This window comes from Herpailurus yagouaroundi, unplaced genomic scaffold (genome assembly GCF_014898765.1).
Source record: "Herpailurus yagouaroundi ecotype Mexico unplaced genomic scaffold, PumYag 28, whole genome shotgun sequence".
Lineage (NCBI taxonomy): Eukaryota > Metazoa > Chordata > Mammalia > Carnivora > Felidae > Herpailurus > Herpailurus yagouaroundi.
In genome coordinates, this window is record NW_024412376.1 from 79,529,307 (window position 1) to 79,557,302 (window position 27,996).

At 37.2% G+C, this 27,996-nt stretch overlaps 1 protein-coding gene and 1 long non-coding RNA gene across 3 annotated transcripts in view; one reads left to right on the forward strand and one right to left on the reverse strand.

The window, feature by feature from the left end:
- On the forward strand, positions 1-27,994 carry LOC121031672 (uncharacterized). 2 transcript variants are annotated; one of them, XR_005790842.1, is made up of 3 exons: positions 1-1,353; positions 8,001-8,225; positions 27,535-27,994. It is a non-coding gene; the product is annotated as an uncharacterized LOC121031672 (long non-coding RNA). The 2 variants fall into 2 exon arrangements; XR_005790839.1 differs by lacking the exon at positions 27,535-27,994 and having other exon boundaries at positions 8,001-8,335.
- ARHGEF38 (Rho guanine nucleotide exchange factor 38) overlaps positions 1-27,996 on the reverse strand; it is a 131,028-nt gene that overhangs the window by 59,159 nt on the left and 43,873 nt on the right. The window contains exon 3 of the mRNA XM_040476925.1: positions 8,025-8,148. Within this exon, the coding sequence (XP_040332859.1) occupies positions 8,025-8,148 (124 nt within the window). The remainder of the gene's footprint in view (positions 1-8,024; positions 8,149-27,996) is intronic.

The window sequence follows — 27,996 nt, forward strand, 5'->3', positions numbered from 1 at the left end:
CCAGGGCTTAATTGACTGGTTGGTCCAAGATGGTTCATTCACAACTCTGGTGCCTTGGCAGGGACAGATGGAAGGCTGGCACCAGCCAGGATCTGGGACAGCTGAGCCACTTTCTCACCCTATATAGTCTCAGGTCTAATCTCTTTACATATGACCTCTCCATGTGGTATTTCCAGCAGGGCAACTGGACCTCTTAAATGGCAGGTTCCTCACAAAAGAAGAAGCTTCCAGGCTTCCTTAAGTCTTAGGCTCAGTAACTGACACAGTGTCACTTCCATTTCATTGTATGAGTTAGTGAGTCTCAGGGCCAGTCCAGAGTCAATATGGGACTAGACTGCATAGCAGCATGAGAGGCATGGTCTATTGAGAGCCATCTTGGGAAAGTGACTACTGCATTGATATTCACTCTATGGAATGTGGAAATGACACTTCATATGTTAAATCATGCTTTGTGGAAGAAAACGTGTTGCCTTATTAGCTCTGTGAATCATCAAGATGCATAGATATTGGGAGCATCTAGAAGCTACACATATCCAGTGAATCTAAGTGTTTCAAAAACATGATCGGGACCTCTAGGGGGGGAAATCACATTTTATTCAATGGTTACATACACAAGAAATAAAGCTCGGTAAATAGATGGGTAAATTTAATATTCTCAGTATAGCAAGTTAGTAATATCATGTATTGGATATTTATTAAGAATAGGCACTGGGCCATCATTATTTATACATGATTTTACTTAATCTTTACAAATACTCAATGGGGCGAGTATTATTACCTCAAATTTCCACATGAGAAACTAAAGTTCCATGAGATTTTGTAACTTGCCTAAGATTGAACATGTAGTAATTGGATGAGTTAAGATGTATTCCTAAGTTGACCTGATATTGAAACCCTTGCATTTTTAAACTCTATCATTTTACTTGTTTTGTCTTTGCTCACTGTTTTCTTAAATTGTTACAGAATAATCGTCCTTTTAAGTGGAAACAAGAGCCACATCTCATATTCCCATCTCTAAAGATTTAGAACCCATTTCCTACATAGACAGCCCGCTGAAGTCAAGATTTTAAAATCCAGTTTTTATCTTGGCATGATAGTCCAGACCATTTCCCAGAGCTCTCATATCTACAAACATATGCCTCTGTGCTTAAACTTGAACTTCATCCAAACCCCAAGGTTATTAGTGAGTAAAATCCTCCTTCTGGTTTTATCTAGGTATCTGGAAAGTTTCCCTTTGGCACTAGAGCCGTGAATCACAACTTCTCATTCGTGCCATCTAAGGACAGAGAAATGGAATACCTGTGCTTGCATTTTGTGGTAATGTGATTTTGGAAACGTCTCACCAAAAATCAGGTTATCCTGGTGAAAGATTTAGTAGTAGAAATTGCTGTTGGTGGCATGGGGTAGAAATTGCCAGTGAACTCTGTATTGATTCGGCTACTGTGTATGGGTCATGGAGAGCCTCCTTGCCACTATGCTCCAGATACATTAGGTTGTTGTCCTTTACGAGAATTTCCTATACTCTCCTGCCTTGGGGCCTCTATGCCATTTGTTATTTAGAAAGTCATTTCCTTCAATCTCCACCTTTCTAAATCCTTCAAGTCCAAGCTCAAAATCCACTTTCCAGATCAAGCTTTTTTTCATCTAAGTTGAATTAATCTCTATGAATGTGTATTAGCTATTGCTGCAGGGAAAAAAATCACCCCAAAACTTAAAGGTTTAGAACAACACTATTTGCTCACAATTCTCTGCATTGACAATTTGAGTGAGGCTCAGCTGGGATGGCTTGTCTCCAGGTGTCGTTGATGAGGTTACTCATATGTTTGCAATCTGTAACCAGGGACCAGCTGGCTGAGGAGGCCGCACTCACATGTCCAAGGCCTTGACTGTGTTGATTGAAATGTTGGGTAGTTTGAGCCTGCTCTATCCCTGAGCGGAGAGTGGATGTCACAAGGCTGTTGTAGAACATCACTTTGCCACATTTTATTGGTCAAAGCAAACCATAATGCTAACCCAGATGTAAAGGGTATGGAAACTAAAATATGAATCCAACTCTTTCTTTTTCAAATATGGCCTTACTGTTTTATTTTTTTAATTTATTTTTCTATAATCTTCCTCGAAGTTGCGATTTATGATTGGTAAATGAAATTGTGTGAGGCGAACATGATAACCACTATACTATGGAAACGGTAAATGAAATTGTGAACACGTGCTTTCTCTCTAAAACATAGTATTTTTAGTTTCTAATTAACTAATTTTATACTTAACAGAAAATTGCAAAAATAGTACAGGTAGTTTCCAGGTGTCCCTCACTCAGCTTCCCCAGGGTTAACATCTTGGATAACCACAGTACAATTGTCAGAAAAGGAAATGAACTCCGAGTGCTTTGGTACTGCTAACTAAACACCATATTTGAACGTCAACACTACATTCTTTTTACTGTTCTAGAATCTATCCAGGCTTTCACTTGCATTTATTTGTTACTCCTCCTTAGTCTGCTGCAGTCTTAAATTACAGCAGTTCCTCCGTCTCACCTTGTCTTTAATTAATTTGACATTTTAGAAGAATATCAATCCATTATTTTGTCAAGTGTCCCTTACATGAGTTTGCTAATGTCTAGTGTTTTCTCGTGATCAAACACAATTGCACATATTTGGGGCAAAAGTGCTACAGGTATGATGTCCCCCTCAGTGCATTGTACTAAAGGTTTATGATGTGAATGCATGTTATTTCCTGGCATCGTTGACCTTGATCATTTGGGTTAGGTGGTCTTTGCCTGGTTTCTCACTGTAAAATTACCATCTTTCCCTGTAAGGTTAATAGTCACTTAGGAGAAACTTTGAAACTATGGAAAGTATATTTCTCCTCAAACTTTCAGTCACTAAATCAAACACTGATCAGTGGATTCTGTCTGCAACAATGACGTACTGTTTGGCTAATGGGGGTTTTCGATTTTCCTCTTTCCTTCTATATAATTGAAATCTACTATAAAAAAGACCTTTCCTTTCTCCTCACTTATTTATATCAGTATGAACTCAATATTTATTTTATTCTATGGGTTAAAATCCAATACTACCATTATATATGTTGCTACTCAAAAACGTAGGCCATATTTTTTTTTAAGTGGGAAAATACTCTTCTATAAGTGCAGAGGCACTTAATAAGCTTAAAGAAAATTCCGCTAAATGGAAAATATTAAAATTATGATTACATATTTCTTTATATTGAAATATATAAATATTTGGGCTGAAATATTTCCAAAAGTACTGACTTTTAGCCTCCATTTGGATTCTTTTCTTTATTTTTGCAAAATAAGCTCACCAAAAAGGTGTTTCTATTTATGATTTTTGAATACTTTTCCAAATATCGATCTTGTAAAATCTGGTGCAGGATATAACTTTATCCTATTTAATAGGAATTCCATCAACACTTCTTTCCATAAGTCAGGTTTTCTAAAATAGAATTATAGAGTTTTAAAATGAAATCTTTTACATAATAGAAACTCTCATTTTTAAAGCTAATTCCTTGTTTCAGTAGGGATAAATTTCAATGTCTTCCCATTTGCAATTTTGTGCTTAATAATTATAATTTTACAGATTAAAAAGCTGATGTTACTTCCCCCCCTTTCTTTGTTGAATATTTTAACTAAAGACTCCTAACTAATTTTGAACAGAATGTCTATTTCTAAAAGTTGATCAGTGACACTAGAAGCAAATTAAGTGGTAGTCATGCATAAGATTGTTTTTTAAAGACATCAACTTTATCCTCCAAATATTACATGTATGTAGCTTACTCTAACTTTGTATATTTAAACTACTTGTGAATTTTGACTACAGTCACCATGTCAATTTACGGAATATCACAGCTTTTGTACATAATCACCATGATCAATCTCAAGTAAATTTCTGCTCCATATTTTTCTTACTTTGGTAAAAACATTATTTTACTGAGTTGCTGTGCTACTTGCAAATATGTATTCATATTATCACTTGCATTCACTAGTTTACTTTTAAAAATAACACTAACATTTACAATAAGTTCAGAAAATTCCCCTTTGACACAATAAACTTCCAAAAGCTTTTCTTTGGTTCTGTGAATTGGTTAAACATTTTAAAATCATTATTGGAATTTATTAATTTTTTTTTATTTAACTCATCTGCTCACAGTGTTATAAAAGTGTCATAATTCAACGGTTTGTAAACTCTTTTGCTATTGGTGTCAACTCATTAATAGCCATTGCTTTACATTCTCACAGGCCCAAGGAAACTCAGAACTAAAACTGAGAGAAATTAACTTAGGAGAACTGTTCTTTGACCTAATGAAGCCCTGCTGCATGAAGTGCTATGGAAACACGTCTTCCACAGCCGCAAGTGCTAAACCATACGCACCTGGGCTCAAAAGTATAGGTAAGATTTCAACAAGTGGGAAGGAGGTCAAGAAGAAGTTTCCAAGTGAAGTAGCGGCATGAACAGAAGCACGGTCAGGAAATGCCAAATGCCAAGGTGTTAAAATAATGGGCACAAGGGTGCCTGGGTGGTTCAGTTGGTTAAATGTCTGACTTCAGCTGAGGTCATGATCTCGCTGTTTGTGAGTTCGAGCCCCACGTCTGTACTGACAGCTCAGAGCCTGGAGCCTGCTTCATATTCTGTGTCTCCCTCTCTCTCTGCCCCTCCCCTACTCATGGTCTGTCTCTGTCTCTATCAAAAATAAATAAACATTAAAAAAATTTAAAAAAAATAAAATAATAGGCCCAATCTTCTTAAAACAATAACTAACGTTTGATGTAGGTGTTGCTGTTCCTTCAGCAGATTTCTGTCTTCTGATTGTCTTATGGTCAGCAATAGCATTTAGGACCCCATGGTGGATGGCAAGTATCCTGTGTGTTATGGGTTCGTCATCAACTTTCTTGAGAAACAGAAGATCAATACTGAATTTTTATAAAATATGCATAGATTAAACGCTTGCTTCTGAAAGGGTTTATTGCAAAATAAAATAAGCATAACCAGATAATTAAAAAGTTATGGATTCATATCATAAGATAAATTACCAGACTATTGTAGCAACAGTATCTGGATACTCTCTGTGGCAGGACTGCTAAGCCTCTACTTCCCACACATTTTTCACTTATAAATAATCTTTAATTCCCTATATGTTTCACTAAAACCCACTGACTATTATCCTGGTGGCTTCATGGCTCTTACAGGTCATGGCATGGGCCACCCATCATGGGCCACCCATCACAGGCCATGATAGACTAGGTGCTCTACCCAGTGGCAGCAGGATCTGTAGAATCAGATACATCTCCCACTACCACCAGAAAATGTTACTAGCTGCTCATGTCCAAATGCCATCTTTTTATCAGCCAACATTGTGCATGTTGCACTTCATAAGGTTGGGAAAGGGGAGATGAGCTGTCTTTTGGAGTTTAGCATGTGTTATGGTGAGAACTATGTCAAGTGCACCTGCCCCTTATATTCTATTAGGAGAGACTGGTTAGAAATTGAAGTACGATGAAGAGGTCTTACCAACTCTCTTGTAGTGCAGCTATTAATAATGATCCTCTTTAAAAAGGAGAAAATCCAGGATAAATGCTCAACTGGACTGGCTGCTAGAAGAGAAGGCTAAAACCAGAATGTTCTAGGTAAATCAGGATACTTCTCTTCTTAAACCTGGAATTGTCTTTGACTCCAGCACGTGCAACCAACCCCTAAGTCTTGTTTATGTTTTATCTGACATTTCTCTTGAATTTGACCCCCAGTTTTTATTCTCACTGTATCCACTTTAGCCTAGATAATTGTTACCACGCACCTGTGTTATTTATAACAACCTATTTACAGATCTACGACCCATTTTCTCCTTCTATCCATTCTCTTCAACTTACCATAGTTTTCTTTCTCCAGAAACTTGTGTGTCTCATCACACCCTTGCTGAAAAAATCTTTTAATGGCTCCTCAGTACCTGCAGAGTAAATTCCAAATTTGATTCGAAGTATAGTCCGCCCCTATTCTACACTGACAGATTCATTTCTTACTCCTTCCTTCCATGAATCCTTCACTCCCACTTGGCTTGATCTCTCACCATTTCCTAAAAATGCTTGGCATTTGGCATTTGCTGTCCATGCTTGTGTTCATGCTGTTGCTTCTACTTAGTCTTCGGGACCTGGACCTCACTTGTTGAAATCTGACCTGTAAGTCCAAGTAACATCTTCAAGAATCCTTTTGTGACTCCCCATCTAGAAATACTTTTTATCCCCTGAAGTTCCACAATAGTGTAGAAAATAGTCTGAGGGTGTATTATACAAACACCTTCAATTCAAAGAGCTTTTCAGTGGCAAACTCTTGAAGGACAGAGATGATCTCTTTCATCTTTTGATACCCAACAATGCCGCACAGTACCTTTGAACATGCTGCTACTTACTAAATATTCACTGAGTGAGTTAGTAAATGAATGGCCGATGAGTCCACACTGAAGTAGTAATGAATAGAGTCCTTTCTTTAGAAAATATATTTACAACTTGATGGAAACTGTTCGTCAGTTTGGTCTGCCATAACAAAATACCACAGACTGGGGGGAGGAAGGGCTTAAACAACAGACATTTATTTCTCACAGTTCTGGAGGCTGAGAAGTCCAAGACCAAGGTGCCAGCAGATTCAGTTCCTAGTGGAGACCTCCTTCCTGGGTTGCAGACAGCTCCCTTCTTGTGTCCTCACATGGTGAAGAGGGAGAGAGAGGACTCTGGTCTCTCTCTCTTTCCTTAGAAGGATACTAATCCCACCACAGGGGGACCCCTGATTCATCTAAACCGAAATTACCTCCCAAAGGCCTCACCTCCAAATACCGTTACATTGAGGGTTAAGGCTTTGGCATATGAATTTTGGGGAACACAAACATTCAGTACATAACAGGGACATTCAGTCACAAGTAATGATTAAACATAAACCTGTCAGTAGGAGAATCTTTTTGAGTGAGCTGACCTTTTAGTCTGTAAAACACTACAAATAGGTTGATTCACCTTTGCATAGTCTCAGCCCTGCTTATTAAACTTTGAGTCTTCCGTAAATACTAAACAAGATCAATTTCATTTTTTATAACTCTGATTTCCATTAACAAAGGCATTATGAATAAAGATATAAGGTGCAAGTGTGTGTTTGTGTCTCTATGTATCTCAAAGAAAGGATCTACATCAAACTGATAACAGTGGTTACTTACAGGGAAGATAGTGGCATTGGAGGAGTGTATTATTCTTGTACTCCTGATATGTTTCAATAATTCTGTAGTGAACATACATTGCATGTTATGTGTAAAATAGAAAAATAAAAAAACAATTTAAAGAAGTCTTAGCCTCCATGGCACTATGTGTATGATCTCTCAGAAGTGTGACCTGCCTTCAAAAAGTTCACAACACAGTATTCCCTTTGAAACTCCCAAGAAATGAGAGGAATAAAAATTTGGCTCAATGCTTTTTCAATGACAAATCTTACCAGAGTAAGAAAATAATCTATGACTGAAAGTCAAAATCTATTTGGCAAGTAAATAATATAGAGAAAAAAGAGAAAAGCATGGGAAAGTAGAACTCGTGTGTTTTATATATTATAAAATCCCTTTACGCAAAAAATTTTACAGTCCCAAAGTCAATGGATTCATAGGCCTAAGATCTGAAAAACACTGTGACTAAAATCATTAAAGCTATTAAAGTATTTAAATATTTAATTCTTTAAGGATCAAGTAAGTGTTAGCCATAAAACAAAATGAGAGAACATCTGGAAGGCAAAGAGGTTGAAAGATTGAAAATTAAAAAGCAAATGGTGTGCTTAGTGCTACTGTGGGACCTCGGCAAATGGATATAAACCCATTTGAAGATAAATACAGAGTTTGTGTAATTACAATGAGCCTAAAGATGGGTTTAGCATTTATACATCTCCCGGGAAGCTTAGTGAGTCAGAAACATAAAACCAAAGCAAAGGGAGGTTATTAAAATATTATTTCCTGTTGTATTGTAGAACTCGAGAAGAGAATAAACATACCGATTACTTGCATGGCCGGTTCCACGTCTGTTGTGGCCTCTTCCAACAATGACAGCAGCTTGGCTGATATCTGATGCACGGATTCAATGTTGCTAAACAAGCTATCCACGTCCAGCCGATCAATCTGAAGAAACACAAACACTGAGCACCAGCTGATGGAGAGAGACGCACTGTATTTAGGACATTTTCTCCTGCTAAACAGTAAGCATTTTCTGTGTCAGCCCATGCTGCTTCCATCAACCGTTGCTGTAAACATTCTTATTTGGGATTTCTAGAGTAAATGTGCAGTTTTTCATGAAAAAAAAAAAAAAGATGGTGCATCTGTTACCTTTTTCTTTATTTTGACCAAGTTTTAATGAGTTGGATGTACATGTGCATATTCCTATAAGAACCAGAGTATGAAGAAGACGTAAGCCACCTAATCAGTATTTTTATTAACTGCCATCTATGAGGGTATTGTACCAGTGTGTATGAATTTAGAACACTTTAATGCTTATACAGCAGAAGTCAGACCTCACTCTAGGCAAGTAACTATTTTCAAAGCTGTTCTAAAACCACAGATGTTCTAAAAGCTATGACAAGTAGATGTACTGAATTGCTTCCTGCTTTTTTTCTTAAAAGAAATGTGAATGGAAATTTCACCAAACATGTTCTACTAATTAAAGTTTCATCATATTTTGTAACTTCATGCACCCCCTCAAAAACCAGTATAATCATTCCTAGATCTTAGAGCCGGTGCTTATAATATTTTATTTATTCATTCATCTCTCCTTCATTAAGTATTTCCTGAGGGTCTTCTATGTCTCAAGAATTATAATGAAACCAAACTCTGTCAGAGGCATTGGGTGATTAGTAGAGGGATGACCAATCATCCTAAGCTATCTAAGTAGAATTTGGTGAGATATGTGCCCTGATATTGCTGGATCTTACTCTAAATCTTTCTCTTGAGTTTAAGTCTGATCTCCTTTCATAATCAGATAGCATCTAATTGGCTCATGAGCAGATTGATACAGGCTTCACTGGGCTACCACTGGGAATAGGAGTACGAGTAGGAGTACGTGAGGTCATAGGTGGGCAATCAAGTCATCAATCACCAAGTAAGTCATGGAAGAGCTTCAAAGGTAGAAACCAGAGCTGCTGGTTCACAACCAGGTCAGCAAATTAGGGATGAGAGACACAAGGAGTTCACCTAAGGATCAAAACAGGAGGCCAAGAAACTTAGGGAAATTGGGACAAAGGGTATAGGGTTAGAGGCCGATGTGGAGGAATTCTGTAGATAAAAAGTCAACACTGCAGCTGTTTTCTCACGCTCTCAGCATTGGTTTCTCTAGATGTGCTAGCTCTATGGCGGAGGGAGAGGAGGAGGGAGACAATCTGCTCATCCTTTTATCTCATCCGTTTTCGACTTTGACTCATCTGTTATTCCCCATACCAGACAGAGATATTATTTTGATACAGATACTCTGTTATTAAACATGGAAGCATTGCTTCACATTCCACCTTGTTTAAAATTTGTTGACTACGTCAGTTATTTCTTATGCAATATCATCTAGCTGGCCGCATTCCTCCGAACCATCATGGGAAATTCCTCACCTTCCTATCATCAGTCTTGTCTTCAAGAAAACTCCCAGCCTTATGTGTTATCAAATTCCATGTGATTCTATGTAGTGGGTTTATTTCAATATTTTAATTATTATTTGATTTTATTTTGAAAATTTTAAATTTAAGTTTTTTATGTATTTAAAAATAATCTGTATTTCCATGATTACACTGCAATCATTATTAGCTCTTAAGGTATCTAAGTATCTCACAAAATGTTCCTTTAAGTACTCTTTTTAATAAGATAGGGCACATACGGCTGTTCTGCCTGAAATCTTTGGATACTTAAGACTTTCAATTTCTATTTTACAAAGTATATTTAATATTATGCAAAATATCTAAAAGGTAGGTAGCAGTTACATGACTTTTTTTGTAAATGAGAATTTTAAATGGCTAAAAATGTCACATATTTCTGGGTACCACTGATTTAACACATTTTTATTCTAAGGAATTGCTTTATGCATTGGGTATTAATTAAATAACAATGGGGTAACTTTGCATAGTGCAAAATATGTTTTCTAAAAGTTGTGTATGAATTAAATTTTTGTAGATTGATTCACTTTATTTTTAAAAAGTTTTTTTTTAATGTGTATTTATTTTTTGAGAGAGCGTGCGCGAGAGAGAATGAGAGAGCATGAGCAGGAGAGGGGCAGAGAGAGAGAGGGACAGAGGATCCAAAGTGGGTTCTGCCCTGACAGCAGCAAGCTTCAGGAGGGCTCAAACTCACAAACTGTGAGAACATGATCTGAGCCGAAGTCAGAGGCTCAACCGACTGAGCCACCCAGGTGTCCCTAGATTGGTTCGCTTTAGATGTACCATTGAACACTTCGTAAAATCATATTTTGAAATGAATCTTTCTAACATAAAATTTCATTCCCAGTTTACTTGCTTTATATGATAAAAGATCAGATGTAATTGATAGAGTGTACCCTATTATTATTTCATTTTGTGAAATAATAATGTAAAAATTTTCTTCTGAAAAGTTTAAAGGTTTTGTATTTATTATTTCATAGATCATTGCAACTTTTCTGTAAGATATGAATTAGTTTGAAGATAGAAAAGCTCATGTGGAGTGAAAAGAGGTACCATGTTCAAAATTATGAAGTTCAGGGTGGATTTGGAACTGGAAATTCATCTTTTAATCCTTTTCTTTAGTCCAATACCAGCAAATGCTGACAGAATATCTTGCCATCTCTGGATTTTTTGATGTCTTCCTGAGGTTTTCACAAAGTTGTTACTTCTGCAATTTATTTCTCAAGGTCAGAATTCTGTCTATCTGTCTAATTTAGATTTCAAATTCATTTTTGTAAGGATTTAATTCTATATTCTATCTGTAATCTTAGCCCAATGTAGCAAATACTAAGTAACAAAAATATAGAATTTAATTTTATTTCTTTTTGAAGGACAGAAAGGATTAAAACATCAATTGGCCTGGTTTCAATCGTCTGTATCACCATGGGCCCATGGGGATTCTGTGAATCATAAATTAAATTCACATTCAGACATTGCTTTGCCAAGGAACAAACAAATGTCTGATCCAAATAGGCTTTTAAAACTGGTAGATGACTTTATAATTATTGATATAAATTCAAAGAAGCATTTATATACATTTATTAATCATTTACTAGAAATGGGCAATGCTCTAAAAGCTTAAGTTATATTTTAAATGGATTAAAAATTTATTTTTGGAAAAAAAGCTTTAGTCTTAAGTATACATTATCCTAAGCAAAGTCAATACATAATAACTCAAATGTACAAAACAGAAAAATTAAAGGTTAGTGTTTCTGGTGCCAATTTAACTCTTTGCTTTACAAACATATTCATCACAGGATATACTTCATGTGGCAAGTTCTCATTACACTTAAATAACGTTAACCTTACAGTTCCATGTATGCAAAACTCCCAAGTATAAATATCTGAGTAAAGGAAAACAGACCTATAACATTTCATCAATTGGGTGACTATAATCATTGGTGTAGAGTTACTTTGGACTGCACAAGCACTTTAAATGCACTGTGTTTAAAGCATTTCTTGCATTGCCCTGCACTCATATCCTTGTCTGAGCTCTTCGTTTCGCTCACAGATGCTTTGCCCTCATATTACCTTACAACATTCTACTTGTCTGAAATGAAGATGGCAATGATAGTGTTTGTCCAGTAGTTTTGCCCATCTCTCTCTCCTTTCTGTTGCTTTCTGGGGGGGAAGCCACAGCTCCCCAACTCTGATCGGGTGGAATTGTCAGTCATGGTACCCTGACTCCCTCCCCACTCCCTACAAGGTGGACATGTGACCTAACTGGCCACAGTGATTGGCCCAGGATGTGCAGGTTCCCAAGTAGAACCAATGAGGATCCTCCCAGATTTTTAATGAATAGAAGGGCCTGGATTGTAAGCGCTAAGTATATAAGTTTCTATCTTCAGCAGTCATCTTTGTGGAGAGTTTGATTGCCATAAATTTGATACAGAGAGGGAAGCTAAGTCTGGATCTACCTTGCCTAAGGCAAGATATCCTTATTACAGAAGCTAATAAATTGCCTTTTTATTTAAGCTAGTTTGAATTTTATTTGTTACTTATAACTAAATGGGGACTAATACACTTTATTTCTAACCAAAAATCTCACTTCCTTTTAAGAAACTTTCCTGTTCCCTTGATTAGAATTAACCTCTCCCTCTCCTTGCCTCCGTGACTCTGGCTTTGTATTACTCAATGCTTCTGCTGAAACCCATTATATAGTGAATATCAGGGGTATTCATTAATTTATCTGTCTTTATGTCAAAACTGTGAGCTCCTTCAGGACATTTGTCTTTGTGAGTTGTTTGAATACCCCACTGGATCTAATATACTACTGGGCCCATACCTAGTTACTCAATAAAAGTTTGATAATTTAAATTGAATTTAATCCCTACAATTGAAATGATCTATTTACTCTGTGGGAGCCATCAATAAATGTTCCTTGCAATCACTCTACTGGGCTCTGGATAACAAGTACAGTAGATAAAGATCCAAAATGGCTTGAAAAAGCAAAAGCAAAATTATCTAATTTGGTTGTTAAAAATATCACCTTAACTGGATATTTTATAAGTTTCTACTTAACTTTAGCTACAAAGACAAACCGTTGTGCTCAGTTTGTCTATTAGTAAACCCGGACAATTTGCTGACAGAGGCCAAGTTTCCTTAGTTTACACTTGGGAAACGCCTGTTTATTTAGTTTTCTGTTTAATGAGCCCTGGGACACTCTGCCTTAACCCACAGGGAAGAAGAACTAACCATGCTTAGATATCACACAGACCTCAATCACAGACACCTTTAAAAGTGAACATTGAAAAGAAGGCTAGGAACAAACTCTTAAAAAAAAAAAAAAAACTATTATCGTAAAAGTAGTTCGTGTTCATTGTAGAAAATTAAAGATGGGCAGAAAAGTAAAAGAAAGGAAATACAATCACCTGTGCTTCTACCACACAGCAATAACCACTGATACTCTGAGGTCTATCCTGCAAAATTTTTTTCTCTCTCTCTGAGTGTATGCAACTGTACAAAAGATTTATGTATTTCAAATAATGTTTTAAAATGGAACATTTTTTCATATCATTAATTTTCCTGAGTTGCACCATTTTTAATGTCAACATTATGTAGAAATACTTTAGTTTACATAACCAGTCACTAAATCTCTGAAATCTAAATAGAATGTCATTTTCACTCTTACAACCAGCTCTCCTGGTGAAAACCTGGTTTACATACATGATTATTTCCATGTGATAAATTTCATAACTACTGAACTAAAGTTGTTGGTATTTTTTTTCTTTTCTTTCTTTTCTTTTTTTCTTTTTTTTAGAGAAAGAGAGAGAGACTGTGTGAGCAGGGGTGGAGGCAGAGGGAGAGAGAGGGAGAGAGAATCGTAAGCAGGCTCCACACTTAGTGCAGAACCCAACATGGAGCTCGATCCCATGACCCTGGGGCCATGACCTAAGCCAAAATAGTCAGGTGCTCAACCAACTGAGCCAATCAGGAGACCTATGAAGTTATTAATATTTCTTAAGGCTTTTAACAAGTTCTGGCAAATTATAGTAACAATTACAAACATTGTTGTTCTCCTAATAACCAATGGATTAAAAGCCCCCAATTGGATATTATTGTCCTGACCTCAATTTAAAAATATATGTTTTAGGCTTCTAATTTGAGATCAAAATCACACAACTTTAAAGTTACACACACACACACACACACACACACACACACACACACACACCAATTATAGAAGAAGGAAGACAATAAATAGCATTGACTTTGAGGGTTGCAGTGATTGTCATCAATCAAATGCTTCTCTGGAAATGGTTTCTGGAAAAGACTTCAGTTTTCTATTTAGTGTGGCTTGGCAGCAAATCTATGTTCAACACAGGGCCCCAAATTGGGCCCTTAATTAGAATTCATACTGGTGAAATCTACCTTGAACATCATCTGGCTCAGTCTAACAGGACCTTGGTCCCATCTACGCCTTCTGCAAGACATTTCCATGTACAACATTATGGGGAGGGCTAGGTGTGTTCCCTAAATTAGTTTGCCCCATTATTAATCTTTGCTCCTTTAAGTGCAATAATATTAAAACTAATTGTAAAAAGTAAGAGGAGCATGGAGGGAAGCTGGAAATGTATAAAAAACTAGAATAAGTGGAAATGCAGTAGGGACATTCTGAGAGGAAAGAACCAGGTCTTGTTTTATTTTTTAGTGAGGCAATTGAGAAGGAAAGGTTTGTGAGACAGAAATTGCAGCAAGTGGAAAAGAGGATGTTGGCAGAAGGCCCTGGCAACCACAGGGTTAGGATAATTATCTAATTACTAAGGCATTTACTCAGACAGTTGGCTTCTAGATTACAAAGCTTTTCAGGGTAAGCTAGCCATTATTTCATCAGGTTTCTCAAAACTACTGATTTGTATGTGTGAAATTTCCTGCTGTGAAACTAGATTCTAAACTGGCTAATTGAGTTAACTACAAATTGAATCAATATCATGGCTAGACAGCAAGTCTTAACTAATCTTGCAGCTAAATGCCCAACTTACCCGATAGCTGCCAGGAAACATCCCAGGCCAGAAGACATAAGGTGGACAGACCTGTATCAGTGCAGAGATGTCAGTCCCTTTGCTGAAAGTCAGGTTGGGATTCTGGGACAGACATCTCATTCAGCTTGTGCACGAGGGAAAGCAGAGCCAACAGAGGTGAGTGAAGGCCAGACCAGAGACTGTGGTCAAATTTAAGAAATTCCCGAGTCCTCTGAGAAAAGAAGAGGATTGAGAAGTCCATTCCAAGCTTTGTTTTGACTACTAATAGAAAAGTAAACTGCTGATATTGATATCCTTGGATAAAAGTGGATAGTTGACCAAGGGTCCCTGGCTTTGTTTCTCTTATCTGCCTTGACACAGGGACAGGCAGAAAAGAAGTCATCTGGGGTTGGAGGTAGTCTTCAGGTTTGCTCTTCTTTCCTACTTAAAATTTTATATGAATGCTTGAGGACAAATAGTACTGCTAGGAATAGCCCTTCTAAGCTGAAGATCCAGTAAATTTTGTGACTCTTTGGAAATTCTTTAAGAAAGTATAGAATAAACATGTGAGTTATATTGTCAAAATACAAGGGCAGATGTTTGGGCACTGAATGTAGTAACTGCACCACCAAGTTCCAGACTCCAAACCCCAGGGTCATGACAAGTTCGCTCCTGTGTCACCTGGACCTTAGCTATCAATAGTTTAACCACACAATCTCCAGCATCCATGAGCCTTTTATGTGACTCCATAAAACTCTATTGGGTCCCCTTTTGTGTCTCTGAAAAGGCTTCTAAACTCTTCTTTGTTCCTGGTTCCCCAAATCAGCTTGCCTAGTACTTTCAGTCTTTTTATAAACATAAGTTTAATGGGGTTCACAACACAGTGATGAACTCCCCTCCTTTAAAACATTCAGTTCTCCCCCAGTTGCCTATAGAGAAGACCCCAAATTCCCCAGACTGACAGTTTTGTCTGGCCAAGACCTACCTTGTCTTACTCCAATTATTTTTATTTTATAAGAACTGTCTGCTCCAATCAAAAGGGATGGCTTATCCTCACACTTGTCACATGCTAGCTCACTTACAACTTCTGTGCCTGCAGCTCTCTACTCATGGTCTCTTGTACTACTCTCCTGACCATGCCTTTGCCTAAGCAGTGTTTATTTGACAAAGATTCTATCCCTTCTCCAGGACTTCCTAGACCATTCACCCAGTCTGAAGTCATTCATGAACAATCAATAAGCGATTATTTCTGTTCATGTCCCAGTCACTGTATTAGGTGTTGGGGAATATGGCAATGAGCAAATGAGACAAAAATTCATGCCTCATAAAGGAGACAGGTAAATGATATAAATAAGTAAAATATATACATGTAAATAGAGTTAAATGTTATAGTAATAAAGTAGAGCAGAGAAAAGGAAATGGAGAAGTTGGGGGAAGCTATAGCCCCGGTAATGCCTCACCCAATCCCCTTTGTCCTAGTGTTCTTTTACACATTGAAGGGCTTCCTACTGCTAGTGTCTTTGATTCTGTATCTGAAGGCTTTCTCCTACCAGAGATTCCTGCCCTGTCTACACACAAGGAAGTCCAGAGTGTCTGGAATGAACACTCTCAGGAGCATCCCTCAAACATTGTTTAACGGGAATTGGTGGATCAATACCCTTCACATGGCACAACTCTGAGGTGTGTTGTGTATAGTGCCCTGGAGTCCCCAGTGGGATATGAGCCTCAGTGGGTTGCAGAGATAATCTGCTCCTGAATGTACCCTAGATTGTCTTCTTTTCCTTCTCTGTCTCATTTCCCTATTCCTTGACTGCTGTTCCAGGGGATCATCTCTCAAATAAATGACTTGCTCTAAAATGCTTTTTATCTGGATCTGCTTCTAAGGGAACCCAGTGTAAGACAGAGTGAGGTGGAGGTCAAGGAGTGAGTTGCTGAGTGAAGACTTGATGACAGTAAAAGAGCAAGCCATCGAGTTTTCTAGGGGAAGGACATTTGAGGCAAAGAAAACAACAAGAGCTTGAAACAGTAGTGTTCCTGGCTTGTTCACTGAACACAGAAAAGGCCAGAATGTACAAATAGGTGAGGTCAGAGAGAATGAGGAATCATGTACGACATCAGAGGTCATCATAAGAATGTGAGGTTTAATAAGAATGAGATGAGAAGCCATTGAAAGGTTTTGAGAGGAAAAGGGTCATGATCTGACTGATATTTTTAGAAGAATCACACTGATTGCTTGGTTGAGACAAGGATGGAAAAAGAGAGATGGGTCATGAGGCAGGTGTAATAATCTAGGTGGCTATTGAAGCGTTCTTGAATCAGAGTGAAAGTCATGGAGGAGGTGAGAAGTGGTCTAATTCTGGGTAAATTTTGAAGGTAGAGCTAATAGAATTTGCTGGTAGATCCAATATGGGTTTTAAGAGAAAGAAAAGTCCAGGATGACACTAGGGTTTTTTGCTCAAGCATCTAGAAAAACAGAGCTGCCATTTTTTAAGGTGAGAAAGACTGTAAGGGAGTAAATCCTAAAGGGAAAATTAGGAGCTCAGATTTGGACTAATGTTAATTGGAGATGCCTCATAGACGACCACATAGAGATTTGACTGGGGAGTTGTATATAAGCAAAGCAAGCTTTCAGGGATGATGTCTAGGGTAGAGATAAACATTTGTCAACCATTAGCATGTAGATAGGATTTAAAGGGCATGGAACCAGATCAGATACTCAACAGAGTGAATGTAGACAAAAGAGAGAAAAAACCCACAGCCTGAGCCTTGATCTACTTTGGTGTTTAGAGAAGTTAGAGTAGTAGGGGGAAACCAGGTGCATGTGGAGTCGTAGTTGACAGAAAAAGGAAATTATTCTGTCAAATGCTATTAAGAGGTCAGGAAAGTGAGTGTCTTCTGCTAATGTCTAAAGTAATTGTTTGCTGCATAACTAATTAGCATAACTAATCACGAACTGCCTTCTGTCGTGATCACTTCCAGCATTGCCTTGAAATATATCTTTGATTGTTATTTGGCTTTTTATGTGTTTCTAAGTCATTTTCTTGACCAGGTTATAAACTCTTCTAGGGCTGGACTATGATATAAGTTTCCATTATTCCTATGCAGAATTCAGCAGAGGGCATTGTACGCAATAGACACTTGACAAACATTTAATCTTTTAATTTGCATATTCCACTAAAATATCACATTCTCCATGAAATATTGCCTAGTTAATCTGTCTGGAAGTGATCTGTCCCTTCTGTGAACTCCAATAGCACTTATTGTCTACACTTAGCAATTATTGTTTTGCATTATGCATTATCTTTTCATAGCTATGAGTCTTGTCACCTCTAACGAGGGATCCTTAGTCTTTGAGAGCAAGTATGAGTTTCACATGTCTTTAAATATTCCAAATGGCCTAAAATTAATTAATTAACTCATGTAATCACTAACCTTGTCTGTATTCAAAGTGCTTTAAATAAGTGTTTCTTAATAAATATGTATTTCCCCAATATGTGTTTTCTTTCTGACCCGGCACTATTTGGTCTTTGGAGTCCAAGGTTTATGGTCCTGCACTTATTAACACAGCTATATTGATCTCTGCCTGAGCAAAGCTGCCCCAACATCTCTGGCTTGTCATTTGAGAGGTTCATAGCAACATTATAATAATTACAGCCACTGAAATTTTGTCGCCGATTCTCGCAAATAAAATGGCAAATAAAAGAAAATGAAAATAGTAGTTTATGCAGCTCAGTTCTGAGAAGTGACATGATGAGCACAAGATCATGTTACCCAGGCTGAAGAGATGACTTTACTAGATACTGAAACAGATCTATGCATCACATCTCTCTCTCTCTGTCTCTCTCTCTCTCTTTTCAATTCTGGGCATTCCAAGCCCTGCTCTGAACTGGCAAATGCATTCATTTATCCCTTCACTGGTCCCAGCAGGTTCTGGTCTGGAATATAGATAATAAAAATTAGAGAAAACCGATGTTTCCCTAAAATTGAGCTTATGAGGTGCTTATAAATGTAACAACACTGTGGAGAGCTTCCATCATAAAGCTGTAATACAAGGATTAAAAAAAAAATCCCTCATTTTTTGAGCAGAGGCTTTTTTTGAAAAAGCAAAGATAAGAGATTTCCTACCTGTACAAAGAATTTTCACATTCTAGCCTATTGATATATCAGTTCCATACGCAACTAAATCTGAAGCCAATCTGACGGCAAACTATGTGCCTTCTAAGATGACAAAACAGAAAAGTCCCTCCTGGGGAAAATGGGAAAGTGAACAGCAATGACTCTGTCAGTACTTGAAAAAGAGGCCGGTAACATATTCTATAGTAATGCAGTCACTTTGTGGTTGGCAGCACCATTTACTTGTGTGATTTTTATTTTTAAATGTAACATTACATAACTATAGTCTCTAGCACATAAGAACCGCCCTTATTTTTTAAACTATTTCTTAATGTTTATTTACTTATTGAGAGAGAGAGGGCACAAGTGAGGGAGGGGCAGAAAGAGAGAGAGAGAGAGAGAGAGAGAGAGAAAATCCTAATCCAAGCAGGCTTCACGCTGTCAGCACAGAACCCACCAAGGGCCCGATCCCATGAACTGTGAGATCACGACCTGAGTCAAAATCAAGAGTTGGACACTTAACCGACTGAACCACCCAGGTTCCCCTAAAACTATTTTTTTAAGTAAACATTAACATGGAGCTTAAACTCACCAACGCAACATTTAGAGTTGCATGCTCTACTGACTAAGCCAGCCCCATGCCTCAAGAACAGCCCTTATTAATGTTCTAAAAAGTGGGGGGGGTGGGGGGAGAAGTCATTATATTTTTTTCTGACTTTTCTAATATGACTTCAAGTATCTGACCTTATAATGGAGGACCAATAGCCCAGATTTGTAATAAATGTTGGAATTTTGCAAAGGGGGTGAAAATGAAGTTAAAAAATAAAGGTGTGGCCATGTAGACCATGGAATTCTTCATTGTGATGTGATCTTAGTAACCATGAAAATCAGTACTTTTAATTGATTGAAGAATATATGCATTGATATTTAAATCAGTCTTCCAGGAAGAATATTAAAGTAAGCACATTAGCTCAGAAAGCCAGTAAGAAGAAGAATCAGGAATTCAAAAGTATTTCTTTGAGTAATTGGTTCCAGCATTTTAAGTACAGTTAGCATGAATTGCCTTGATTTTCTTAGATTTTTATTCAATATAATGACCAGAATTCCTGTTTGTGCTCAGCTTTCTATATGAGCAGCTTTTGTTTTCATGCTATCAGCCTAGCTTTGATCTTTGCACTCTGAAGTCTGTGAAGTCCTGTGACTGAGCAGGTTGACCTCAGGAACTGCTAAACTCTATGGGAGAAGGCACTAGATTGGGTAGGATGTGGAAGTGAGAGAGGCCTTTAGTTGGCTTTTCCCCATGTTTGTTTTGTAATCTAGAAGGACTTCTAGTGTTCCAAATATAGCATGGGAAAGAGCCAAGATACACAGGAATTTATTATATGCTATACAGTTTCCTTTAAACAACCTAATGTGTGTCCTTACCCTAAAAACGTAGTCTCTATCTTTCTGAAACAACAAGAAAAAGAGAACTAATTGAAAGGTTTGGCAGAGAAATCTAGGTAAAGAGTCAGAGGAAAAGATTTTGTTTTGATATATATAGTTTTACATGTTTATTTAAAAGGGTAATGTAGGGGTGCCTGGGTGTCTCAGTTAAGCATTCAACTCTTGATCTCACATTTCACGGGAATGAGCCCAACGTTGGGCTCTGCACTATCAGTGTAGACCCTGCTTGGAATTTTCTGTCTCCCTCTCTCTTTGCCCCTCCCCTGCTTGCTCTCTCTCAAAATAAATGTATAAACATTTAAAAAAATAAAATAAACAAAAGGATAATGCAGTTAAAGAGATAAAGGAAGAGAGAAAGAAAATAAGGGAATTATATTTTTAATTAAACTTTTACTTTTTAAATATAATTGTTGATTCATATGCATTTAAAAAATAATATGGAGGGACACTGTATACCCCTTACCCAGTTTCCCCTATTATAATATCTTACAAAAGTACATATGCATTGGATTTTGATGTGCTATGGTAGAATACACCTTGAATGGAGTAGGGTGACTATTTGTACAAATAAGACATGTCTATAAGAAATTAACATCTTGATTCCACTTAGTTCAGGGTAATTTTATGGAGAAGACAGGGTTTTAGAAAGTAGTTGGCTTTAAGAAATTTATGGTCAGTGTGCCAAGATGAAATAGTTTTGAGGCCCAGAATACAATCTGAAAATTTGGAAAGTTAATAGAGATATGAAAAGTAGCTGGGTGATTATATGAGGCCAGAGTTAACCTCATACCAAAATCAGACAATTACATCATAGGAAAATGGACCTGTAATTATGGACTAGTATCTCTCATGAACACAGATGCAAAATGCTCCACAAAATATTAACAAATCAAGTCCAACAATGTATATGAAAAATTATACAGAATAACTGAGTGGGATTTATTCCAGGTATGCAAGGCTGGTTCACCATTCAAACATCAATTAATGTAATCAATCACATCAAAAAATTAAAAAAGAAGACTGACATGATTATATCAGCAGATACAGAAAAAGCATTTGACAAAATCCAATACCCATTTATGATAATAACTCCCAATAAACTAGGAATAGAAAATTTCCTCAACTTGATAAAGAATATCTACAAAAACCCAGCAACTAATATGATAATGGTGAGAAACTTTGGACTTTCTTAGGAATCTCAGGTACAAGGCAAGGATGTGTCCTCTTACCACAACTTTTCAACATTGTACTGGAAGTTCTAGCTAATGCAATAAGACAAGAAAGAAAATAAAAGTTCTACAGTTTGAGCAGGAAGATATAAAACTGTCCTTGCACACAGGTGACATGATGTCTATGTAGAAAATCCAAAAGAATCCAGGAAAAACCCTCCTGGAACTAATAAATGATTATAAAAAGTTTGCAAAATGTAGGGTTAATATACAAAAGTCAATTGCTTTTCTGTATACTAGCAATGAACAAGTGGAATTTGGAATTGAAGACACAATACCCTTTGCATTACCACTCCAAAAATTGGAATACTTAGATATAAATCTATCAAAATATGTACAGGACTTAGAGGAAGGAACTATAAAATTCTGATGAACAAAATTAAAGAACTTAATAAATGGAGAGATTTTTCAACTTTATGGATAGGAAGACTCAACGTTGTCAAGATGTCACTTCTTACCAACTTGATCTATAGATTCAATGCAATCCTAATCAAAGTCCCAGCAAGTTATTTTGTCGATATTGACAAACTGATTCTAAAGTTTATATGGAGAGGCAAAAGACTCAGAATAGCCAACTCAGTTTTTTTTTTTAATTTTTTTTCAACGTTTATTTATTTTTGGGACAGAGAGAGACAGAGCATGAACGGGGGAGGGGCAGAGAGAGAGGGAGACACAGAATCAGAAACAGGCTCCAGGCTCTGAGCCATCAGCCCAGAGCCCGACGTGGGGCTCGAACTCATGGACCGCGAGATCGTGACCTGGCTGAAGTCGGACGCTTAACCGACTGCGCCACCCAGGCGCCCCTAGCCAACTCAGTTTTGAAAGAGAAGAACAAAGTTGGAAGACTGACACTACCTGACTTGAAGGAAGTCTTGAAGACTTACTATTAAGCTGCAGTAATTAAGACAGTGTTGTATTGGCAAAATAATAGGCAAATAGTTCAATGGAACAGAATAGAGAGCTCAGAAATAGACCAATAGTCAACTGATTCTTGACAAAGGAGCAAAAGCAATACAACAGAGCAAAGGTAGTGTTCTCAAAAAATGATGGTGGAAAACCTGGACATCTACATGTAAAAAAGGTGAATCTACCCACAGACCTTATATCCTTCACAAAATTTCAAAACAGATCACAGACCTAAATGTAAAATGCAAAATTAAAAATGCCTAGAGGATAAAATAGGAGAAAACCTAGATGACTTTGGGCACAGTGACGACTTTTTAAGTACAACACCAAAGGCATGATCCATGAAAGAAATAATTGATAAGTTGGGCTTTATTAAGATTAAAAACTTCTCTGTGAAAGACAGGATCAAGAGAATGAGAAGACAAAGCACAGAGTGAGGGAAATTATTTGCAAAAGACATATCTAATAAAGGACTATTATTCAAAATATGCAAAGAACTCTCAAAATTCAACAATAAGAAAACAAACAACACGATTTAAAAATAAGCCAAAGACCTTAATGGACATCTCAACAAAGAAGATATGCACATGGCAAATAAGTATATGAAAAGATTCCACATCATAAGTCATGAGAAAAATGCAAACCAAAACAACCATGAGATACCACTACACATCTATTTGAATGGCCAATATCTGAACACTCACAACACCAAAGGCTGCAGAGGATGTGAAGCAACAGGAACTCTTACTGCTGGGGGAATGCAAAATAATACAGCCATTTCAGAAGACAGCTTGATAGCTTTTTATGAAACTAAATATATTCTTACCATACAATCCAACAGTTGTACCCTTTCGCTTTTGCCCAAATGAACTTATGTCCACACAAAATTCAGTACATGGATGTTTATAGAAGCTTTACTCATAATTGCCTAAGCTTGGAAGCAACCAAGATGTCCTTCAGTAGGTGAATGCATAAATCCAGGCAATGGAATAATATTCAGCCTTGAAAAGAGATGAGCTATTAAGCCATGAAAAGATGTGAAGGAAACTAAAATGAATATTACTAAGTGTAAGTAAACTGTGGTACATCCAGACAATAGAATAATATTCATCCCTAAAACAAAATGAGCTATTAAGCCATGAAAAGACATGAAGCTAACTAAAATGAACGTGACTAAGTGAAAGAAGCCTGAAAAGTATACAAGAATATCTCAGAAATGTTCCAGGTTTGGTTCTTTCCAGATTACCACAACAAAGTGAATATCACAATAAAATGAGTCAAATGGATTTTCTGATTCCCCAGTGCATATAAAAGTTATGGTTTACACTATACTACAGTGTATTAAGTATGCAATACAATTATGTCTACAAAACAATGAACATACCTTAGCTTAAAAATACCTTATTGCTAATAGAATGCTAAACATAATCTGAGCTTGCAGTGAGTCATAATCACTGATCACAGATAACCATAACAAAAACAATAATAATGAAAAAAATTTGAAATATTGCAAGAATTACCAAAATGTGATATAGAGACATGAAGTGAGCAAATGCTGATAGAAAAATAACATCCATAGACTTGCCTGACCCAGGGTTGCCACAAACCTTCAACTTATAAAAAAAAACAACAGCATGATCTGTAAAGTACAATAAAGGAAAGCATAATAAAATGAGGTATACCTGGACATACTGTATGATTTCAACTTTATGACATTCTGGAAAAGGCAAAACCATGGAGATGGTAAAAAGATCAGTGACTGCCATTGACTGGGACTGAGGATGGATGAACAGGTAAAACACAGAGGATTTTTAGAGCAGTAAAAATACTCTTCATGATACCATAATGATGGATATACGTCACCATATATCTGTCAAAACCCATAGACAATACCAACAATGAACCATAAACTATGGACTGTGGGTGATAATGATGTATCAGTGTAGGTTCATCAGCTGTAACAAATGGGACACTCTCATGGGGGATGTTGATAATGGGGGAAGTTATGCATATGTAGGGCTAGGGATTATATGGGAAATCTCTGTACCTTCTCTCTCAACTCTGCTATGAACCTAAAATTGCTCTAAAAAGTTAGGTAAAAAAAAAAAAAAGTAGCTGGGTGATAGAGAAAAAGTAAGAGGGAAAAAGATTGCATGGTTGCCTATTAAGCAACAATGAATGACCATGACTTCTGGCAACAGTACAAGTCATTTAGTGAAGGTGACGGCTAGAGAAGACGATTTGGCAAGAGTCCTTCTAGGACACTTGAAAATTCATGACAAAATAGATTTGCTCACCTATGGTTTCCTCTATTTGTTATGCAGCCAAAGTTTTAGGAAATAGCTTTAAGAAGCTCTAATTAACTATCATCTCTATCATCTCTCTATTTATGGAAAGCTGAGTGTATTTTAATAGTTACTAGATAAAATATTTCTGTCTTGGTTCTTTTATCTTGTGCTCCAGTGAACTAACTGTAGTTCACTGTAATTCTGTCCTTTGTTCAGGGAGAGTAGCAAAATTTCATTACATTGCTTGAATTCTTCTCTTGGGGAAGTGGGAAGTTTGGTTTCCTCTGTTTGGAGCTGGGTTGGGGTGGGGAGGATGTGGAGGGGGTTCAGACAGAATTGAGTATAATCTCCGAGAGTGAATCCGGGGAGCAAAACTACAACTGAGAGCCAAGCAGGCAGTCCTCCGGAACTGCTGCACAGCATCTGGGTGCTTTGTAATTCAACAGGAGCACTGTTCACATAGCGAGGCAGCCAGAGGCTAGAAACTGCTGGGGTAGAAGCCAGCTTTGAGCTGTCAAGACAGACACCAGGAATGTCCAACTAGAAACCTCAAAGAAGAGAGAGCAGGAAATGGAAGGAAGCCTGAATGATTTCCAGAACATGTGCTGAAGCTACAATCCCCTTTATATAGAACAGCAATATATGGGCTCACTCTGGTGAGGTGGGGATCATTAAAAACACAGCAAACGCCAAAGGGATATAAAAATCATTTACCAAACTAAAATGTAGTGACTATAGCTTAAATTCATACAACACAAATTGGGCCATGGCCATCTTTTTGTTGTATATAGGTTTTTATGATAACACAATATTTGAACAGTATTTCATGATTATAATGCATTTATGCCCCCTCCTCCAGTCTCCTTTCTGAGATGTTTTGATCTACATTGGGCTCTGGGAACTTGGCAAGCCCCCCTCCTGCATAAGTTTCTGAATCAGGGCTGACATCATAGTTTAAACTACAGCAACCTCACTGGGGTGGGAAGCAGAGCAGGAAGATGAATGCCATGGGCCTTGGGATCCTCTCCTTTCCCTGCCTCTTTGGGAAAAAAAAAAGGCAAGTTGGGGATTTGTCCTTTCTAATTCACTGTCTTTTATCTTTCCCTATTTTAGGACCTGCCTTATCCTCTTCAGACCCTGAGAGAGAGGTATGATAGTATGTCAAAACAGTGTGCTAAATGTCACATATGTCATACAAGACAATTGCTAGATGTAAGATAGTCCCTGCCATCATGACACTGAACAACCCACTGCTCACCTAGACCTGCAGGATAATACTGGGGGGCACCATTTTCCAAGTGGGGGCTCTGCATTCAGAGAGAGCATTGACATTGTTCTCCTCAAATTTATGGTCCCCCAATAAATAAAAGAATAATGTTGTCCATTTAAATTAATATTTGTTATCTGTGGTTAAAAATATAACATGTAAATATATTTCCCAGGGAGAAGGGATTCCATAATGGTATAGGTGGTATGATTCCAATTTCACAAACTATTTGGGTATGTCTGTATATGCCTAGTCAATAAACAAAAATATTGTATTTATAGTACTTATTTCTAAGTGGTAGAGCTATAGGTGATTATTTTCACCTATATATTCTGCCTAATAAAAATTATGTACAGGGCACATTGGTGGCTCATTCGCTTAAGCATCCAACTCTTGATTTTGGCTCACCATTTCAGGTCATGATTTCATGGTTTTGTGAGTTTGAGTCCTGCGTCAGACTCTGCGCTGGTAGCCCAGAGCCTGCTTGGGATTCTCTTTCTTTCTCTGCCCCTCCCCCACTCGCACTCTCTCTGTCTCTCTCAAAATAAATAAATAAATAAACTTTAATGGGGCACCTGGGTGGTGCAGTTGATTAAGCGTCCGACTCTCAATTTCGACTCAGGTTACTGAGATACTCAGGTATCTCACGGTTCATGAGATACAGCCCTACGTCCAGCTCGATGGTCTGAGCAAGGACCCTGCTTGGGATTCTCTTCCTCTCTCTGCCCCTCCCCTGCTCATGCTCACACACCGTCTCTTTCTCTCAAAATAAAAACAGTTAAAAAAATTATTTACAAACTTACTGCTATCCAAATTTTAACAGAAAATTCCAATTGAACCCTTGTCAACACAAAATTATAGATTATTTTTGTCCTTTCTGAGAACACGAAATTTCATAATTCAAAGGCTGGGTGATATGAGCAAATCCAAAATAAATAAATATAAGACTACATATATAAAAACCTACTAAACGTGCATCCAAATATATGTTTATACCCTTGGAAGGGTAAAAAGAAGCTAGTAATGGTGTTTGCCTCTAGAGAAGGAAATTGAGTACTATAAGATACTAATGTGTCTTTGAGATCTTTGGAATTTTTTTATTATGTAAATTTTTTAAATTAAAGAAATAATTGAAAACGAATAAAAATTAAAACGTGTTTAGATTCTTCCAACTACTCTGTGCAGTCACTTTTTGGTCCTTTCCTTACACACAAAACTCTTTTCCATTGTTAGATTAGTTTGCCCAGATTTTGATTTATTTTGACTTACTGCCAAAAATGTACAGTCTCGCCTCTTGCCCTGTTTGGATAATAAGTAATCAGAACCTGTTTTCCCACTAAATGTTTCAACACTGAATGTTGTCAATAATTTTTGCCTTCTTTGCAAAACCTCTCACAATGCTGCTATTAAGGAAGATGTAACTGTTGAGTTTGATCCTGATTTCAGTTAGGTGAAGTTTTATGTATAGAAAAGGCTTGACATTAAAATTAAGATTTGTACCCATGATCATCACTCAAGGGCTGGGTCTAGACATTCATTAGTACACTGACTCATTCGTGCAAGTTCACTCAAATAACCTAGTGCTTTTCTCAGTTTTCAACTTCCTCCTTCCAATTTTCATTCTCCTAGGCTAACTTGTGTCTTCCTGGACTGAAAAGACATGAATCAGACGTAGAGAAAGAAATCATGGAGGAGGTACAATACAGCAAAGATAGTCTTCTCACCAAGAGGAAAAGACACGGACCGGATGACTTCCCAAAGTTCTCTTCCACTCTAACTTGTACATGTATAATATTTATTTACGTTGCCTCAGGTTTCTCAGCATGGTTTGCAGATCGTTCCCCTGGTTACATAAACACTGTCTATATTAATTTATAAATTTTGACACTAACTGGTGACAAGCGGTTTGTATGCAAAGACTTTGGTATTTAAACGGTTAGAAAGGAAGCGAGGACACGAAGGAGCTAATGAACATCGAAAAGGTGGCAAATACACTCATGGCATAAATTAACTACCTTGGCATTCATAGATGTTTCGTCTGAATTCCTGAGCATCTATTTAAAGTTTTTTGTTTTTTTTTAGAGAGAGAGA